At 41.1% G+C, this 21,098-nt stretch overlaps 1 protein-coding gene across 1 annotated transcript in view; it reads right to left on the bottom strand.

Annotated features, from left to right (window-relative positions):
* Window positions 1–21,098, bottom strand: part of LOC308308142 (R3H domain-containing protein 1-like) — a gene marked incomplete at its 3' end in the record, with an annotated part of 127,372 nt that overhangs the window by 8,929 nt on the left and 97,345 nt on the right. Inside the window, exons 17-20 of the mRNA XM_080753507.1 lie at window positions 18,469–18,765; window positions 16,523–16,646; window positions 5,229–5,386; window positions 3,975–4,147 (exon numbers count right to left, since the gene is read on the bottom strand). Coding sequence (XP_080609633.1) covers window positions 3,975–4,147; window positions 5,229–5,386; window positions 16,523–16,646; window positions 18,469–18,765 — 752 coding nt within the window. The remainder of the gene's footprint in view (window positions 1–3,974; window positions 4,148–5,228; window positions 5,387–16,522; window positions 16,647–18,468; window positions 18,766–21,098) is intronic.

Raw genomic sequence — 21,098 nt, 5'->3', positions numbered from 1 at the left:
GATCTACAAGCCCACAACACTTCAGCATGCAACCAAGTGTCAATTAGCCGATCTACAAGCCCACAACACTTCAGCATGCAACCAAGTGTCAATTAGCCGATCTACAAGCCCACAACACTTCAGCATGCAACCAAGTGTCAATTAGCCGATCTACAAGCCCACAACACTTCAGCATGCAACCAAGTGTCAATTAGCCGATCTACAAGCCCACAACACTTCAGCATGCAACCAAGTGATCTACAAGCCCACAACACTTCAGCAACCAAGTGTCAAATCAGGCATTGCGACGCCATTATGGCCCGCTAGAGTACATTGTTTTAGACAAAATCAACTATGGATTTAGTTGACTAAAACTAGACTTAACGCTCAAACTTTAGTTGACTAAAACTAGACTTAACGCTCAAACTTTAGTTGACTAAAACTAGACTTAACGCTCAAACTTTAGTTGACTAAAACTAGACTTAACGCTCAAACTTTAGTTGACTAAAACTAGACTTAACGCTCAAACTTTAGTTGACTAAAACTAGACTTAACGCTCAAACTTTAGTTGACTAAAACTAGACTTAACGCTCAAACTTTAGTTGACTAAAACTAGACTTAACGCTCAAACTTTAGTTGACTAAAACTAGACTTAACGCTCAAACTTTAGTTGACTAAAACTAGACTTAACGCTCAAACTTTAGTTGACTAAAACTAGACTTAACGCTCAAACTTTAGTTGACTAAAACTAGACTTAACGCTCAAACTTTAGTTGACTAAAACTAGACTTAACGCTCAAACTTTAGTTGACTAAAACTAGACTTAACGCTCAAACTTTAGTTGACTAAAACTAGACTTAACGCTCAAACTTTAGTTGACTAAAACTAGACTTAACGCTCAAACTTTAGTTGACTAAAACTAGACTTAACGCTCAAACTTTAGTTGACTAAAACTAGACTTAACGCTCAAACTTTAGTTGACTAAAACTAGACTTAACGCTCAAACTTTAGTTGACTAAAACTAGACTTAACGCTCAAACTTTAGTTGACTAAAACTAGACTTAACGCTCAAACTTTAGTTGACTAAAACTAGACTTAACGCTCAAACTTTAGTTGACTAAAACTAGACTTAACGCTCAAACTTTAGTTGACTAAAACTAGACTTAACGCTCAAACTTTAGTTGACTAAAACTAGACTTAACGCTCAAACTTTAGTTGACTAAAACTAGACTTAACGCTCAAACTTTAGTTGACTAAAACTAGACTTAACGCTCAAACTTTAGTTGACTAAAACTAGACTTAACGCTCAAACTTTAGTTGACTAAAACTAGACTTAACGCTCAAACTTTAGTTGACTAAAACTAGACTTAACGCTCAAACTTTAGTTGACTAAAACTAGACTTAACGCTCAAACTTTAGTTGACTAAAACTAGACTTAACGCTCAAACTTTAGTTGACTAAAACTAGACTTAACGCTCAAACTTTAGTTGACTAAAACTAGACTTAACGCTCAAACTTTAGTTGACTAAAACTAGACTTAACGCTCAAACTTTAGTTGACTAAAACTAGACTTAACGCTCAAACTTTAGTTGACTAAAACTAGACTTAACGCTCAAACTTTAGTTGACTAAAACTAGACTTAACGCTCAAACTTTAGTTGACTAAAACTAGACTTAACGCTTAAACTTTAGTTGACTAAAACTAGACTTAACGCTCAAACTTTAGTTGACTAAAACTAGACTTAACGCTCAAACTTTAGTTGACTAAAACTAGACTTAACGCTCAAACTTTAGTTGACTAAAACTAGACTTAACGCTCAAACTTTAGTTGACTAAAACTAGACTTAACGCTCAAACTTTAGTTGACTAAAACTAGACTTAACGCTCAAACTTTAGTTGACTAAAACTAGACTTAACGCTCAAACTTTAGTTGACTAAAACTAGACTTAACGCTCAAACTTTAGTTGACTAAAACTAGACTTAACGCTCAAACTTTAGTTGACTAAAACTAGACTTAACGCTCAAACTTTAGTTGACTAAAACTAGACTTAACGCTCAAACTTTAGTTGACTAAAACTAGACTTAACGCTCAAACTTTAGTTGACTAAAACTAGACTTAACGCTCAAACTTTAGTTGACTAAAACTAGACTTAACGCTCAAACTTTAGTTGACTAAAACTAGACTTAACGCTCAAACTTTAGTTGACTAAAACTAGACTTAACGCTCAAACTTTAGTTGACTAAAACTAGACTTAACGCTCAAACTTTAGTTGACTAAAACTAGACTTAACGCTCAAACTTTAGTTGACTAAAACTAGACTTAACGCTCAAACTTTAGTTGACTAAAACTAGACTTAACGCTCAAACTTTAGTTGACTAAAACTAGACTTAACGCTCAAACTTTAGTTGACTAAAACTAGACTTAACGCTCAAACTTTAGTTGACTAAAACTAGACTTAACGCTCAAACTTTAGTTGACTAAAACTAGACTTAACGCTCAAACTTTAGTTGACTAAAACTAGACTTAACGCTCAAACTTTAGTTGACTAAAACTAGACTTAACGCTCAAACTTTAGTTGACTAAAACTAGACTTAACGCTCAAACTTTCCAGATGACTAAAATGTGAGCAAAACTAAATGGAATTTTATTCAAAAGACCAAAACAAAACATCAAACATTGACGTCAAAATCAACATACTGACACTGTGGGAGGCTCTCTCCATTCCGACATGTCGCCACTCCGAAATTGACTTATTGTCTGAGTGGCGACACTCCCATGGGGGTTCGGTTTAGGGTTAGGGTTAGAGATAGGGTTAGTGTCGGAATGGAGACATGTCGGAAAGGAGACATGTCGGAGTGGAGAGATGCACTCTGCCACTGTTACCTCATCGAGTTCTGTTAGCTGGCGTGTTCTTTTAGATATTACCAGGGGTCAGCAACCCTTTTTGAAATGAAGTGCCATGATTTTATTTTCTAGATAGTCAGTGTTCCATGTCGACATAAGTTTTAATGACACGCCATCAAAGATTCTGACATATTTTCATTGGTAGGACATTGTTATAATGATCATTAGACTCAATAATCCACCTATTGTTATAATGATCATTAGACTCAATAATCCACCGTCTCGCCGACTCCCTCCACAGTCAAAGTTCAGAGTTTTAATGAAAGTAGAATTATGTGCAGGGATGTCATTCGCTGTAAATTTGCTAATTTACTTAAAATTGCTGCAATATAATTGGCTGATGAGGGTGTACATCACGCCAGAAAAAAAAACAAATTTTATCCTAATATCCCAGACACAGATGTAACGATGATAAAGGCACTCTGTTCCATTGTTTGTGGACATGTCCCAAAATAAAGGAGTTTTGGGAGGAGGTTAGAAAGGAGTTACAACGGATACTACTTATTAATATTGAGCTAGACCCAAAACTCTTCTTATTAGGCCTTTACCCGATTGGCCATAAGATAAAAAATTGCGAGATAACATTTTTGGACCTTGGGTTCCTACAAGCCAAAAGGGTTATCGCCCTTTCATGGAAAAAGACAGGGAAACCTAGCATCACTCAGTGGTTTAAGGAACTGTCTTTATGCCTTCCTTTAGAAAGAATTACTTACACTCTCAAAAACCAACAAGAGCTATTTGAGAAAATATGGGGAAGTTTTATTCAGTATGTCAAGGGAAATGACCTTTCCTATCTGATGGAGGAACCAGGAGTGGGGTGACTGTTTCTTTGTTTTGTTTTCCCTCTACGGTCATTTGTCTGGCCTGCTGTGATGTTGATGTGATGTACGTGCTCTTTGTGTTATGATTATTTTGTATTCTTTGGGGTTTTGTTTTTTGTGTTTTTTTTTGTTTGTTTATTTTTCTGAGCTTTGCTTTTATTGTGATGTATATATTGTTTTGAATGTAAAAATAAAAATAAACATATTGTTTAAAAAAAAAATTTTTAAACAAAAAAAAAAAAGGTTGCCTACTCCTGAGCTATAGCGTTACCTCATTGAGTTCTGTTGGTTGGGCGTGATAACACTGTAGTAGACCTGGACCCCAGAGCCAGCCATGGGCCCCTGGTTGGACTGGTTGGGGATGAGGTATGTCTGCTGTGGGACGCCCTGGGAGCCTTGAGGCATGGACACCTGGACGCCCTGGGAGCCTTGAGGCATGGATACCTGGACGGGAAGAGAGACACATCACATACCTGCTCCAACCCTAACCCTAACCCTAACCCGCTCCATACGTGGATACCTGGACGGGAAGAGAGACACATCACATACCTGCTTCATACGGATGCTCTTAAGGGACAACTCAACAAGGATTCATATTTTAGATTGTAATTAGAGAAATGAAAAAGTGGGTGTTAAAATGTTTTCATTTGCTTCGTTCTATTGTTTTATCGCGTTTACCGTGCTAAAATGTGGGGCATGCGTAGTTGCGTACGCATGGGGGCATGCGTACAAGTGGCTAAATATGTATTTTTTTACACAATAAGAAAGCAGTTTCTTTATTGCTATTTACAGTAAGACTTCTAGCCCCCATAAGTCATATCCAACCATGAAAGGTTGCGTTGTATCTTGGGAATGGGCTTATTCTGTGTAAAATGACATATTTAGCCACTTGTACGCATACACCAACCACTGAAATAAGAATCTCTAAAAGAATAGAAAGAAGTAAATGAAATAATTTTAACACTCATCTTTTATATTCTTTAATTACAATCTAAAATATGAACCCTTGTTGTAAAAAACTAAAGTTGTCCTTTAAGCCAATAAGACCTGGAATTGTTTTATACTTTAGCTATTGAACAATATCAGATCTACAAGCTCACAGCGTGAGTGCCACGCTGCAAGCTTGATTTTTCTTTTTTGCCAATCTTTGAATATATCTTTTTAAAAACATCTTTAACTCAAATATTTGCTTCTGGAGGGTCCCTGGAACGACATATTTTGAGATGGGGGTCCGCGGCCAAATACATGTAATTTTGGGGGTCCTCGACATGAAAAAGTTTGAGAACCACTGATTTAGAAGACATTTATAGAATCGGGACTCAAATTGTCAAGATTTTTCAAAAACAAAACAGATCTACAAGCTCACAGCGTGGCACAGAGTGCCACAATGTGATAACTGATAACAAATAACTGCAATTAGACAATTAAGTAATACTGTACATTTGACAGGCCTACGTAGACTGGGATTTCCTTAGAGGAGAATAAACACATGATAAGACGGCATGGAGGAGTATTGAATATACACCTGATAAGACGGCATGGAGGAGTACTGGACCATCATGCCTTGCATCTGATTCCCCATATTGCTATGCTGGCCGGTGACCAGGTTCTGACTCTGTGGCTGCTGGAGTCCCATCACACTCTGGTAGCTCTGCGCTTGATTTGGCATAACAGTTTGGTAACCTGGGGAACCAATGAAAAAAGAAACATCACAGTTTGGTAATCTAGAACCAATGAAAAAATAAACATCACAGTTTGGTAACCTAGAGAACCAATGAAAAAAGAAACATCACAGTTTGGTAACCTAGAGAACCAATGAAAAAAGAAACATCACAGTTTGGTAACCTAGAGAACCAATGAAAAAATAAACATCACAGTTTGGTAACCTAGAGAACCAATGAAAAAAGAAACATCACAGTTTGGTAACCTAGAGAACCAATGAAAAAGAAACAGAAAAAATAATAAAAGTCTTATTCTTCAAAGCAAAGTGAGCAGACAGAGGGGTGGCAAAAAATGATATACCATAGAGCCAGTTCTAAAATAGCAAATAGTGGATCTACAAGCTCTCAACCTTGTAGATCAACTATTTTCACTATTTCTTTGGGGGCGAAAAGAGAAAATGTTTGAACATGTTTTCCTATGATTCCCAAAATTGCGATGCCACGTTGAACGTGGTTAGTAAATTAATGGCTGCATAATATCAAATCAAAATTATAATAAAGTGTCACATGCAGATGGACAAGCATCGATTGGGAGGATTAATCTGCTAAAACAATTCAGAGTTGGGGACAATATTCAAAAAATAACAGAATTTAAGGTTAAATGTGAACACTAAGGGGTGACAGTTGCCTTCGCCCGATGCCCCAAATGATACCCCTGTGCAGGGGCGTCACAAGGGGGGGAAAAGTGGGACTGCGTTACTAGGGCCCAAGGTGAAGGGGCCTTAATTATTTTATGCTTTAACTACTGAAAAATAGCAGATATACAAGCTCACAGTGCGGCACCGAGTGCCGCGCTGCGAGCTTGTAGACCTGCCATTTTTTAAAAGTTGTGAAAATGTGTGCAAATCTTTGAATATAATATATTCAAAGATACATATTATGTATTTTTTTAAACTCAAATGTTGCTTCTGTGGGGTCCCTGGAACTGAATATTTTGAGATGGGGGTCCGTGGCCAATTACATATACTTTTGGGGGTCCTTCACATGAACAAGTTTGAGCACCACTGACATAGAAACATATAGGTCTTTCAAAAAACCTAATAGAATGATTTGAAATATTCAAAGATTAAAAAAAAAAAAAAAAAAGCAGATTTACAAGCTCGCAGTGTATATCTGCTATTTTTCAATTGTTAAATCACAAAATAATGCGTTCCCAGTCTTGGGTTAAACCCTCTCCCCCTATGAAGAACATTCATGAATCCTTGTACCCAGGGCCCAGAATTTGCTGTGACGCCCCTGCCCCTGTGAGCAGACATGAGTAATGATTTCAGCTGATCAGACTCTGGGTGTGGGTGGGAAAAAGTAGCTTTTATTTGGGAACGAAACGTGATTTTTATGTAATCAATGACTCAAGTGGACATCAAAAGGACAGAAGGCTGAATGAACAGCCTGTTACCGCTCAAGATGTTTACAACCCCTCGCCACGGCAAAAGTACTGGTAGGGGGGGACATTTCATGGAAATAATATTTTTTGTGCGAAAAGGATCCTCTGAATGAAAGGATCCTTTGAAATGTATAAACAGGTTGTTTTCTTTCATTGGATTAAATGCATCAGGGTGGATTAAATGCATCAGGGTGGATTAAATGCATCAGGGTCAAGGAGTCCTGGCAGGAGTGAAAAAGATAAATAAATACAAGTGGCTGGAGACGCTTCGGTGCTCGACTCTCGTGCACAACCAACCGAGAATGAACCAGGCACGAGAGCAGTGGCGTCAGTTCAGCAAAAGCTAGGGTATGGCAAAGATGGGAGTCCTCGTGGATAAGAGGCATTACATTTTGGATAACACGGTTATATTGTGAAAATAGCAGATCTACATGCTCACAACGCCTCGCGCTGCGAGGTGTTGTGAGCATGTAGATCGGCTATTTTCATAATGTCTGAAAAACAGGTTTCTAGGGTTTCTTGGGCTGGATATGGCAGCCTGGAATGGTTGTTCAAGTGCAGCTAATCTTAGCATGTTAGTAAACGTGCCACAATTAATAATAATGCATTGCACCTGTGCAGCTGACCTGCGTACTGGGAAATATACCATTTTGTCAAGCTGGGGAGAATACAAGTGTGGAGAATAATTATAATTATAATATCTGACCATTTTGTTACATTTTGCATTTGTAGTTATTTTACTGTAATTTAACAACACAATAACCAGCGCAGATAGACAAAGAGACATTCATGGATTTATATTTAAAAGTAACTTTTATTTCCCCCCCTGGACCCAGGGTATGGCAACCGCATACCCCTGGCCATACCAAATTGACGCCCCTGCACGAGAGCGTCGGGGAGGTGCGGGGACAATTCTTCAATTTCTCCTGGCTTTTAGCCAGAGCGACGGCAATCAATTTGGCCCAAGAGGAGAGGAGGAAGTACAAAAGGAATGGATGGACGGCCTGCGGCGGGGACCTGGCTGGAGCTAGGGTTAGGGTTAGGGCTAACCCTAACCCTAACCCTAACCCTTTATAGGTGTCATTCTCTCACCTCCACTTCACAAAACCCAAGCATGAGGCCCATTTAGAATGAAACATTCTGTCTCTCTGCCCACTGAGCAAAGAGGAGGGCAGGATGGATGGATGGATGGATGGATGGATGGATGCAAAGAGAAGGGCACGATGGATGGATGGATGGATGGATGCAAAGAGAAGGGCACGATGGATGGATGGATGGATGGATGGATGCAAAGAGAAGGGCACGATGGATGGATGGATGGATGGATGGATGGATGCAAAGAGAAGGGCACGATGGATGGATGGATGGATGGATGGATGGATGGATGGATGCAAAGAGAAGGGCACGATGGATGGATGGATGCAAAGAGGAGGGCACGGTGGACAACTGTGTTGCCAGATTTCGCGAAAGAAACAAGCGACCTGTGGCCCGTTTCACGAAACCTAGATTAGGGATAAAGCCTGGCTTTATCAGCTATCCTGGCTTTAAAAAGCCTGGGTCAGAGCTCAATCGGTTTCATGAAAGCTGAATTATCTTGGCAGATTAGCCTTGCCAGTTAACCTGGATATGTTAAGCCTGAACTTGGTTTCATGAAATTTATCCCACCTTAGTTACCATGGAGATTAAGCTGTGAAGCTAGCCTGCTCCGGACCAGGCTAACAGCCAATATTTGTTAATCCAGTGTCATTTTGTTCAAGTTTTGTGAAATAGCTTTTAGTCCAATGACTCCAAATCTAAACAAATTACCCTTTCAACATCTATGTTAGTATATATACTCATTTTAATTACCCTGCATTAAAATGAAATAAAACAATACAACAAGATATAATCAATTTAATTATAGGCCTATTACTGAAATAGTGAATAAATCATGAATCATATGACTTGTGTGATATGTCATTGTCAGTCACTCTGTTATAGGCACACTATACTTCACATTGTTGTTAGATGTGTGATAATATATTACTGAAGTTATTATATTATAAAAAATGGCTGACAATGTAGCAAGGGTGTTTTAAATTAAGTTAGCCATAAGAGTAATCTAGGTGCATGTGATTATTCTATAGCCGCAAGAGGTGTAAAGTAATGAAGTACATTTACTTAAATATTGTACTTAAGTATAATCTGACGTATTTGTACTTTACTTGAGTATTTCCAATTTCCAATACTTTATTTACTTCTACTCCACTATACATCTGAGATCCAAAATATTATTATTTTTACTACATTTATTTGAAAACTTTAGTTACTATACTTCTCACAATGCAAAGCATTCTGAGCTTGTAGATCTGCTATTTTCAAAAGATTTTCCTACATTTGAAAACTTGAAATGGGACATAATGCATTTTGAGTACTTTTACTTTTTGTACTTTACATACGTTTTGATACTTTTACTACATTTTTAATTCCGGACTTTTACTTGTAACAGAGTATGTCTTCATTGCAGTATTGATACTTTTACTTGAGTAAAACATATGAGTACTTTTTTCACCACTGATAGCAGCTATAGCATGCCTTTTATGTGGGGGGTGGGGCAGAAGAACCCTGCTCTGTTCCTCGGTGCCGTGATTGGTCACGATCAAGGAATCAACGCTCGACTGCATGGGCTTTTCAAGGAAAGCCCATGCCCTTGCCAAGCCAGGCTTTACGATCCTGGCTTGACAAAGTCTCTCCTTCTCAGCCTGGCTTGGTGTTAGTGGAACGGAATAAACCAGGCTTTACGATCCTGGCTTGACAAAGTCTCTCCTTCTCAGCCTGGCTTGGTGTTAGTGGAACGGAATAAACCATCATTAGTGGAACGGGATAAACCAGGCTATATGGAGGAGGCTTTGTCAAGTCTGGATTTGGCTTAAATCCTGGCTTATTTAATTCTGCTTTCGTGAAACAGGCCCCTGGTCTACGAATATGTTTTAACCACTTGAGCCCTATGACACCAGCTATTTTAAAATGGCCAATCTACAAACTCACAACATAGATCTACATAGATCTTCAAAAAAAAAAGGAAAAAAAAATCTTGAAAGAAATGTAAGCATTTCTATGGCACAAAATGTTTTCAGATGAGGGTCCTCATAAGACAAATGCAGATTAGAAAATGTAATTACATTGTATACATTAAAAAGAAAAAGTGACATAGTGGCGCTTTAAGCTTTCTCATGGTAGGTACAGAAGCACTTAAAAAACAACAACAACAGGTATACAACAATTGTATAAAGGCATGCTAGGCGAGCCCATTTGAACGTTCAAAACCCAAACTAATTAAGAGGTACAGGTATTGATCAAGGAACATTTTATTGTGGTTAGTAAGAACTACAATCAAAGCAAAAATAGATAGAAAAACTCTTGACAATCGATATAATGGGGGTAACAAAAATAACAAGGTATGGCTTTGAAAAGTCACCCCTGAAGAAAGAAATGTAATAATAAATAGGAGGGCTGTTAATAGCGTGAGAAGAGGAGGAGGAGGAGGAGGAGGAGGAGGAGGAGGAGGAGGAAGAGGAGGAGGAGGAGGAAGAGGAGGAGGAGGAGGAGGAGGAAGAGGAGGAGGAAGAGGAGGAGGAGGAGTCGTAGTGAGAGTCAGGAAAAGAGACCGGTTCACTGTGAGAATTATAGGCCTCTCAGACAGCGTTCCGGCCCCGTGTCCGGCCTCTCTGCTTCCGTCACATGTTTTACTGCCCCGTGTCCGGCCTCTCTGCTTCCGTCACATGTTTTACTGCCCCGTGTCCGGCCTCTCTGCTTCCGTCACATGTTTTACTGCCCCGTGTCCGGCCTCTCTGCTTCCGTCACATGTTTTACTGCCCCGTGTCCGGCCTCTCTGCTTCCGTCACATGTTTTACTGCCCCGTGTCCGGCCTCTCTGCTTCCGTCACATGTTTTACTGACCCCGTGTCCGGCCTCTCTGCTTCCGTCACATGTTTTACTGGCCCCGTGTCCGGCCTCTCTGCTTCCGTCACATGTTTTACTGACCCCGTGTCCGGCCTCTCCGTCACATGTTTTACTGGCCCCGTGTCCGGCCTCTCTGCTTCCGTCACATGTTTTACTGACCCCGTGTCCGGCCTCTCTGCTTCCGTCACATGTTTTACTGACACGCCCCGTGTCCGGCCTCTCTGCTTCCGTCACATGTTTTACTTAAAGGCCCGCCCCGTGTCCGGCCTCTCTGCTTCCGTCACATGTTTTACTTAAAGGCCCGCTCCGTGTCCGGCCTCTCTGCTTCCGTCACATGTTTTACTTAAAGGCCCGCCCCGTGTCCGGCCTCTCTGCTTCCGTCACATGTTTTACTTAAAGGCCCCGTGTCCGGCCTCTCTGCTTCCGTCACATGTTTTACTTAAAGGCCCCGTGTCCGGCCTCTCTGCTTCCGTCACATGTTTTACTTAAAGGCCCCGTGTCCGGCCTCTCTGCTTCCGTCACATGTTTTACTTAAAGGCCCGCCCCGTGTCCGGCCTCTCTGCTTCCGTCACATGTTTTACTTAAAGGCCCGCCCCGTGTCCGGCCTCTCTGCTTCCGTCACATGTTTTACTTAAAGGCCCCGTGTCCGGCCTCTCTGCTTCCGTCACATGTTTTACTTAAAGGCCCGCCCCGTGTCCGGCCTCTCTGCTTCCGTCACATGTTTTACTGACACGCCCCCAAATTATAATAGTATGATACAGTAAGTCATGTGGTCTCTCTGAAAACGCTCTGAAATAGTCTGAAACTCATGGTCTGGTCTCCCTCCTAGGGATATTTTTTGGCAAAGACATTTAATAAAGAGTGAAAAAAGACTGTATCAAGTACGTATATTCTAAGTACCTTTTACCAAACGTCTGGTGCCCCTCCCTCCCCTCCCCCTCCCTCCCCCAGACAGGTTTGCTGCATAATAGTGCAGTTTATGCTGAGCGTGGCAAGGGGAGGAAACAATGCTAAATGTGCATGTGATTGGGGGGGGGGGGGGGGGGGGGGGGGGGGGGGGGGCACTGCGTGGGCTAACAGGAGGAGGGGGGGGGGGGGGGGCACTGCGTGGGCCAACAGGAGGAGGCTAAAAGAACACAATGGGGCCTAAAGCCGCTGCTATGTGCTGTAATTAGCTCCTCTGCTCCGCTCCTCCGACCGCCCTCGGGGGGCGTCGCCTAATTTCCCTGCCGCAGCTTTTGCTCCGAAGATGAGATGAGCTCCATTGTGGACCTGCCATAAGAACGCAGAACACGGGGAAAATAAAAGTGCTGAGTGCAACGGAACGAAATGTGGAGGAGGAGGAGGATGAGTGGGATGGGCGGGGGAGCGAGGATGAGACAGAGAAAGAGCGGAGGCAACTTCACTTCAATCCATGCAAATGAACCAGGGTTCGTCCATTATGTCTGACAAATCTTCCGATTTTCTGGTTGGGTGGGAATGCCCATATATGGGCATGTTCTTACATCAATTTGTCGACTAGATGGGCATAAAATATATGGGCATAGAAGGGACATGAAGCCAGAGCGTGATGTCAGAGCGGCAAATCCATTCTGTTAAGAGTGGTTCCCCTGACATCACAGTGACATCAGAACATGATGTCAGAGTGAAGTCACAGAAAATCTTATTTTGATCATAAGACCCAAATACTGAACGTCAAGTCTCCCAAGTTTCCTTCAGAATATGTATGACAGTGATTTACTACGACACTGTGTATGGCACGTTTTGAGACACTCGGCCTAGTAGTTCTCAAACGTTTCATTGTCCTGGGTCTGGGTTACAGACCCAGGACCTCCCAGAACTCTGGGAGGTCCTGGGTCTGGGTTACAGACCCAGGACCTCCCAGAACTCTGGGAGGTCCTGGGTCTGGGTTACAGACCCAGGACCTCCCAGAACTCTGGGGAGGTCCTGGGTCTGCCGGTCATAGTCATTCAGGGCTATCTCTAGGAATGGGACGATATGAAAATGTCATATCACGATTATTGTGACAAAAGAAATTGCGATTTACGATATTATCGCGATAATCAAAATCCATTATCCTGGGGCGGAACATTTGCCAAAAAATAGCCGATCTACAAGCTCACAACGTGTCGCAACGCTATCGGTTATTCTTTTGGCAAAGACATTTGATAAGAGTGTGGAAAAAAAGACTGTATCAAGTGCGTACATTATAAGTACCTTTTACCTTTTATAGAGGGTTTAAGTGGTACCGGATATGCAGCTCGGCAAATAGAAGGTGAATTGATCCCAGTGCATGACGGAGGACGATATCATGATAAAATCTCCACGATATGATTATCGTGAGTGTTTTTATATGATATGATTATATGATTTATATGATATGATTATTATGAGTGTTTTTTATCACGATAAACGATAATATCGTCCCATCCCTAGCAATCTCTTTATGCGTTTCCGATAATATTATTGATAATATTATTGATAATATTTAAGTGTGCCTGCTATGCAATAGCAAAACACTTATTGTAATCCGCCATACTTAATTAATTAAGTCTTTCGCCACGAATTTCTGCACGTAATAACTGCCGCACAATTTACGCCACCGCCGCAATATATACATCAAAACGTGTGGCTCGGCCGGGAATGGTGTGCTATTACTTTTCTTTCCGATCCGCGTTACCATTGCGACGTAATTCGCAAAAAACGACGCCAAAAAACCCCATTGACTTAGAATGGGGGAAACTTCGGCACGTAATAACTGCCGCACGATTTACGCCACCCCCGCAATATATACATCAAAATGTGCGGCTCGGCCGGGAATGGTGTGCTATTACTTTTCTTTCCGATCCGCTTTACGATTGCGATGTAATTCGCAAAAAACAACGCCCAAAAACTCCATTGACTTTGAATGGGGGACTCCGAAAAAAAACCAGAAACTTTGGCGCCACATAACTCTGCCATACTTTTGCCTAGCAACGTCATTTAAAATGTAAAATGCTCACACAACTTTGGTCTTTTTCCGACCAATAGGGATGAGCTGTAATTGATTAAGCCTCGCCCCCTCTTTAACAGGAAGTGCCCTTCACCAAACAGGAAGTGCCTCTATAACTCATGAACCGTTTGTCGTACAGACTTGCGGCTGGTGTCATACCTTTTCTTTTTTTCTCAATTTTTTTTTCTCAATTTTTTTTTTTCTCAAATTTTTTTTTTCTCAAATTTTTTTTTCTCAAATTTTTTTTTTCTCAAAACATTTTTTTCTCAAATTTTTTTTCTCAAATTTTTTTTTCTCAATTTTTTTTTCTCAATTTTTTTTTCTCAAAATTTTTTTTTCTCAATTTTTTTTTCTCAATTTTTTTTTCTCAATTTTTTTTTCTCAAATTTTTTTTCTCAATTTTTTTCTCAATTTTTTTTTCTCAAAAAATTTTTTTTCTCAATTTTTTTCTCAAATTTTTTTTCTCAAAAACATTTTTTCTCAATTTTTTTTTTCTCAAAATTATTTTTTTCTCAAAAAATGTTTTTCTCAAAATTGTTTTCTCAAAATTATTTTTTTCTCAACATTTTTTTTTCTCACATTTTTTTTCTCAAGATTTTTTTTTCTCACAATTTTTTTTTCAAAATTTCTTTTTCTCAAAAAAGTTTTTTTCTCAAATTTTTTTTCTCACAAAACAATTTTTTCTCAAAAAACTGTCGTTAAAGTGCGACCCGTGATAACGGCCAAAAATGCTCCAAAACGCCACTAATTAGTCGAAATGGCTGACTTCCTGTTTGGTTTCTGATTGGCTGCTGGCCTTGTGACGTGGGTAGAGCTGCGAGGGCCTGGTCATCGCTGCTTGCAGCTTTAATTCATTAATCGTCCATGACCTTAATTGGGGCCTATTTCGCCAAACAGGAAGTGCCCCTCACCAAACAGGAAGTGACCCTTGATCTCGTGAACCGTTTGTCATACAGACACGCGGGTTGCGTCAAATGAAATAACGCTAATGCTAACACCAACCGCTACACAAGGTTGCACAGACTTAGCGAGCTGCAGGCACACTTAAAATTTCTTAGAAATTTTCTCTTCTAGTATTGATAATATTATTGATAATATTATTGTCGGCTCAAAGACAAAAATGTCCGCCACAAGTCAACATGGCGACGCCCCCTGAAATGAACAGAAAGGAACTAAAATGATCACTGACTGGATGTGCAGAGGAATGCTGGGTAAAGGTAGGGTTAGGGTTAGGGTTACCTAACCCTAACCCTAACCCTAACACTGACTGGATGTGCAGAGGAATGGTGGGTAAAGGTAGGGTTAGGGTTAGGGTTAGGGTTACCTAACCCTAACACTGACTGGATGTGCAGAGGAATGGTGGGTAAAGGTAGGGTTAGGGTTAGGGTTACCTAACCCTAACCCTACCCCTAACCCTAACACTGACTGGATGTGCAGAGGAATGGTGGGTAAAGGTAAAGATGTATACTGTATGTTATACTGTATGTTATACTGTATGTTATACTGTATGTTATGTACTGTATGTTATGATGTGCAGAGGAATGGTGGGTAAAGGTAAAGATGTATACTGTATGTTATGATGTGCAGAGGAATGGTGGGTAAAGGTAAAGATGTATACTGTATGTTATGTAGAGGAATGGTGGGTAAAGGTAAAGATGTATACTGTATGTTATACTGTATGTTATACTGTATGTTATACTGGATGTTATACTGGATGTGCAGAGGAATGGTGGGTAAAGGTAAAGATGTATCCTGTATGTTATGGTGGGTAAAGGTAAAGATGTATACTGTATGTTATGTCAGAGGAATGGTGGGTAAAGGTAAAGATGTATACTGTATGTTATACTGTATGTTACTGGATGTGCAGAGGAATGGTGGGTAAAGGTAAAGATGTATACTGTATGTTAGGGCTGTCACGATTATGACATTTTACATGACAATTAATTGTCACTCAAATAATTGCCATTAACGATTTAATTGTGTTTTTGTCGTTGACAATTACATTTCTGTTTGGCTTTTAGGCTTTGAAGTTGCACATGGCAGATATGACGCATAACCTAAATACACAAAGAAATTACTGACATTTGACAACTTTCTACTTAAAAAAATAGTGGATAGTGGAAATAGCCGATCTACAAGCTCACAACGCGCTTCGACACGTTGTGAGCTTGTAGATCTGCTATTTCCACTATTTCTGAAAATGTTTTCAATGTATGAACATTTTTCAACATTCACGATTATGACAAAATATTTGCGATTATGTCAAATAATTGCGATTAGACGATTATGTAATAATTGTGACAGCCCTACTGTTATGTCCAGTGAAACCCTCAGTATCAACTCATACTGTAAGTAATGAATATCAACTCATACTGTAAGTAATGAATATCAACTCATACTGTAAGTAATGAAACCCTCAGTATCAACTCATACTGTAAGTAATGAAACCCTCAGTATCAACTCATACTGTAAGTAATGAAACGGTCCAGTGAAACCCTCAGTATCAACTCATACTGTAAGTAATGAAACCCTCAGTATCAACTCATACTGTAACTCATACTGTAACTCATACTGTAACTCATACTGTAACTCATACTGTAATGAAACGGCAGTCCATGAAAAGCGGAAAACAATGGAAAGAAAATGCCTGAAAACAGCTGAGCTAGCCCCAGCGTTTATGGACTCTTTGCGCGCGTGCGTGTGTGTGTATTACCAGTGAGTGTGAGTATGTGTGTGTAATACCTTTGTGTGTGTGTGTGTGTGTGTGTGTGTGTGTGTTACCTGTCTGTTGTGTGGGTGGGGGCATTGGCTGGCTCTGTGGGGTGGTGTACTGCACTGTGCCCACCGGGCGGTACTGCTGGTTCGAGAGAGGATACTGGCCAGGCGCACAGTAACAGGCTGGCATCTGGTACACGCACACGCACACACACACACACACACACACACACACACACACACACACACACACACACACACACACACACAGGAGTGGAGAGGTCTAAGCATGCATACAATGGAAAGGCAGCCAAAGGTGCTCAACTTGAGCTATTCTCTCTTTGAATTTAGTTAATAAAAGAATAAATGTGTAGATAGTATCATGGCTTTAAAAATGGAGCTGAATTCTTCTTCTCTTTTTTTTTCTTTTCTTTTACAGAAAATAGACTAAACCAACTTTTTTTTCCTCACAATTATTGGGAGTTTTTCATATCTGGGACTCCGAGCTACATTAAAATCCTTGTGTCCCTCCCTATGTATATATTCTTCGTTCCCTTTCTTTGGTGTACCTTGCTCTTTACTGTACTTTTATTCTTTTCATACTTCTCTGTAACTTTATAAATATCCTTATACTGCTGTGCTGCCTCTGGGAGACTGATTTCCCCCCTTGGGATAATAAAGGTATCTATCTATAACATTTTAGTATACTGTTTATTTGTTGACGAAATTGTATTTATTTAGTCATTGTAGCTTGGTTTCGTGGCTTGTTTCGTAGCTTGGTTTTTATTTCGTTTTCGTCAGTGAAAAAAAAAAGTAAGTCAACGGATATTTTTCTGTCCAAAAGAAATTGCGATTTAAGATATCGCGATAATCAAAATCCATTATCCTGGGGCGGAACATTTGCCAAAAAAAGCCTATCTACAAGCTCACAAAGCGTCGCGTTGCGACACGTTGTGAGCTTGTAGATCGGCTATTTTGTTTTATTTTGTTGTAGATCAGGCATTTGATAGAGAGTGAACGGTATCAAGTATGTAAATTATAAGTACCTTTTACCAATTATAGATGGTTTAAGTGGTACAATATATGCAGCTCGGCAAATAAAAAGTGAATTGATCCCAGTGCATGATGGAGGACGATATCACGATATATTAAATCTCCACAATACGATTATCGTGAGTCTTTTTATACCTCGATAAACGATAATTTCTACCACTTTTTGTGGTCACATGTAGGGATGGAGCCCTAAAGAAGGGTAGCTCGATAACCCGATAACAGATTTATTGAGTACCCGGTATCGATAAGATTTGGGCTTATCAAGCTTGTTATCGAGCATAGCAGCCCATGATGTCATGTTTAAACAATCAAGAGGTGATCAAGAAATGATTACAGTACTATCCATAATATAAAGCCATTTAACACTTACTGCACACTAATTGCACACCATCTTCATAGATGATGGGAAGCAAACAAACTCACAACAACGTCGCAACAACTGGCCAATAAAAAAAGATATCAGTTATGTTCTGAATTTGTCTCATATCTTTCCACAATATATTAGAAAACGCTCAATTGTGGGCTCGATAAAAGCCCGGCTCAATAAGCAGGATCAATAAGGTGCTCATTATCAATAAAAATTAACAAGCTCCATCCCTAGTCACAAGTTCAGATACTGGATTCTGATTGGCTTAAAACAGTGGTAAATCAGTCAACAACCTTGAGTTGGCTCATGGACCCCGCCCACTGTTGTGTTGCAGTTGTATAACTAAATAACCTTGCAAGTTACAACTGTGTTTTCTTTCATTTATATGGTAGAAGTGGTAGAAAAGCAATTCACCATTCGAGGGTCGTGGGTTGTTGGTTGATTTACCACTGTTTCAGGGTTGTTTGGCACTCGGCGACCCTGAAATAGTGGTAAATCAGCCAACAACCCACTCCCTCTCATGGTAAATGGCTTACATTGCTTACCGTCCCTAACCCTAGTCTGTTGCATGTAGGAAATGCCCCCCACTGACCTGCTGCATTGTCTGCTGCATGTAGGCCTGCTGCTGCTGCATGCCTGGCTGGTTGACAGGCTGCGGGGCCGGGGTGGAGTAGGCCTGGGGGCCGGGCTGGGGGCCGGGCTGGGGGCCCGGTGGCGGGGGTCCCACCATGTAGCCCTGCTGCTGCGGGGGGCCCTGGAGCACCACTGAGGAGGGGTACATGGCAGTGTGGGCCCCGTCCCGGCCCCCCTCCCCTCCTCCTCCCGCCCCCACAGCTGACTGCCGGCCCCCCAGGCTCAGGTGGTTGAACTGGACGCCCAGGCTGTCTTGCTGCACGCGTCAAAATGAAAAAGAAAAAAGAAAAACAAATTAAATCGTTATTATAATAAAACACAGGGTTAATTTCCAAAACTTTTCCAGAATATTTAACCCAATTTCCAGGACTATAGAACAATAATTCACCTCAATAACAGGTCGCTTACTCCTATGCGCAATGCCCAAAGACAGGTAGTGTATGCCAGTGGTTCTCAACCTTTTCAGGCCGTGACCCCCGAAATAATCATGTTTTATAATAATCATGTTTTAACTGGGGACCCGGCACCCTGACGAGCACTGTTCTATTGTGAAAATAGCAGATCTACAAGCTCACAACGCCTATTAAAATACCTCCTTCTAAAATCAGTAGTTTCTCACACTTTCCAAGTGCTTGTCAGTTGTTGTCGCTGTTGTTGTCTGTTTTTTTTTGTTTCCTTATTTTTTTTTTTTGGGGGGGAGGGTCCACAGTTCAAATATTTTGGGGGGTCTCCAGTTCAAATATGATAATTTTGGGGGCTCGTGGCCTGAACAGGTTGAGAACCACTGGTTGACCGTACAGCCGTGCAACAGGCTGTGAAGAACTTCCATGTCTGACCCCATTTTTATATCAGTTTCCTTTCCTCGCTGGCTGCTGGCAGTGCTGAGGGACTATTGGCCGCTTCTATTCATAGAAAAAAATCTAATTCAACATCTGCCGCTGGATTAATTATTCAACACCGTCTTCTACCAACGTAAAACTTGAATCAGTCATTAAGGGGATATTTATTAGGAGAGTGCAGGTCAAAAGAAGAAGGGGTGGGGGGGTAGGGGGGGTAAGGGGCGGAGCACTAGTTTTATTTATATTTATTAGGAGAGTGCAGGTCAAAAGAAGAAGGGGTAGGGGGGGTAAGAAGAAGGGGTAGGGGGGGTAAGAAGAAGGGGTAGGGGGGGTAAGGGGGGGTAAGGGGCGGAGCACTAGTTTTATATTTATTAGGAGAGTGCAGGTCAAAAGAAGAAGGGGTAGGGGGGGTAAGAAGAAGGGGTAGGGGGGGTAAGAAGAAGGGGTAGGGGGGGTAAGGGGGGGTAAGGGGCGGAGCACTAGTTTTATATTTATTAGGAGAGTGCAGGTCAAAAGAAGAAGGGGTAGGGGGGGTAAGAAGAAGGGGTAGGGGGGGTAAGAAGAAGGGGTAGGGGGGGTAAGGGGGGGTAAGGGGCGGAGCACTAGTTTTATATTTATTAGGAGAGTGCAGGTCAAAAGAAGAAGGGGTTAGCGGAGCACTAGTTTATTAGGAGAGTGCAGGTCAAAAGAAGAAGGGGTAGGGGGGGTAGGGGGGGTAAGGGGCGGAGCACTAGTTTTATTTATATTTATTAGGAGAGTGCAGGTCAAAAGAAGAAGGGTTAGGGGGGGTAAGGGGGGGTAAGGGGCGGAGCACTAGTTTTGCATCAATGGAGGGGAACAAGGGCGGCAAAACACAACAAATGAAATCTAAAATGACTCCATAAATCATTAATTGACATTTTAATTAAACCTGACTAAGCAGAAATGCTCCGCTTAAAATGTGGTGCCAGAGGTGGAAAGGGCTACACAAACTCTAAAGGGCTCGCACAACTAAGACACATTTAAAGACATATTTAAAGGGGGGGAAAAAAACCTGTACATTTTTATAGACGTACTGCCGCTGTACTATATGACAGGGGTCTTCAACGTTTTCAGGCCAAGGACCCCTTAGTTGAGACAGAGATGAAGCAGGGACCCCCACAACCTTTTCATAGATTACATATAGTTTCATCGTTTGACAGCACAATCAGTGTATTTTGGATTCATGTCCATTTGTGTTTTCAGATATTTAACCACTTGAACCGTAATAAACTTGACCTTTCACTCTGTACTTAGTCTGCTCTTTTCCCCCTCTACACCAAAGCTCTTAGCTAAAAAATAGCTGATCTACAAGCTCACAATGCCTAGCAGGCTAAACTTCTCCGAATATGGACGCTAGGGTTCAAGTGGTCAATATAAAAAAGGAGAAAAAAAAAGTTTATATCACACAAAGATTTGGAGGACCCCCTGTAGTAACTCTGAGGACCCCCTAGGGGTCCCGGACCACCTGTTGAAGACCCCTGCTATATGATATTACATTATGTATTCAGAGGTCCAGTGAAAAGGCAGACACCTAAAATAGAGTACGCTCCATTCATTCTGCCAAAAAGATCCCTGCCACCATCATTCCTTATTCATGAGTCTTTCATCACTGTCTATGTCAAATTATGCTCTGAGGTTCTCATTTGTACCGCCAAGACTACTCAACGATGTGGAGGACGTAACGTGGAGAAAATGTATCGTTGCTGTCTGTCGGGAAGAAACCTCGCAT

This window comes from Nannobrachium achirus, assembly GCF_963921795.1.
Source record: "Nannobrachium achirus genome assembly, chromosome: 22".
NCBI lineage: Eukaryota > Metazoa > Chordata > Actinopteri > Myctophiformes > Myctophidae > Nannobrachium > Nannobrachium achirus.
The sequence above is the reverse complement of the archived record's forward strand: the minus strand, read 5'-3'. Positions and strand labels throughout refer to the sequence as shown.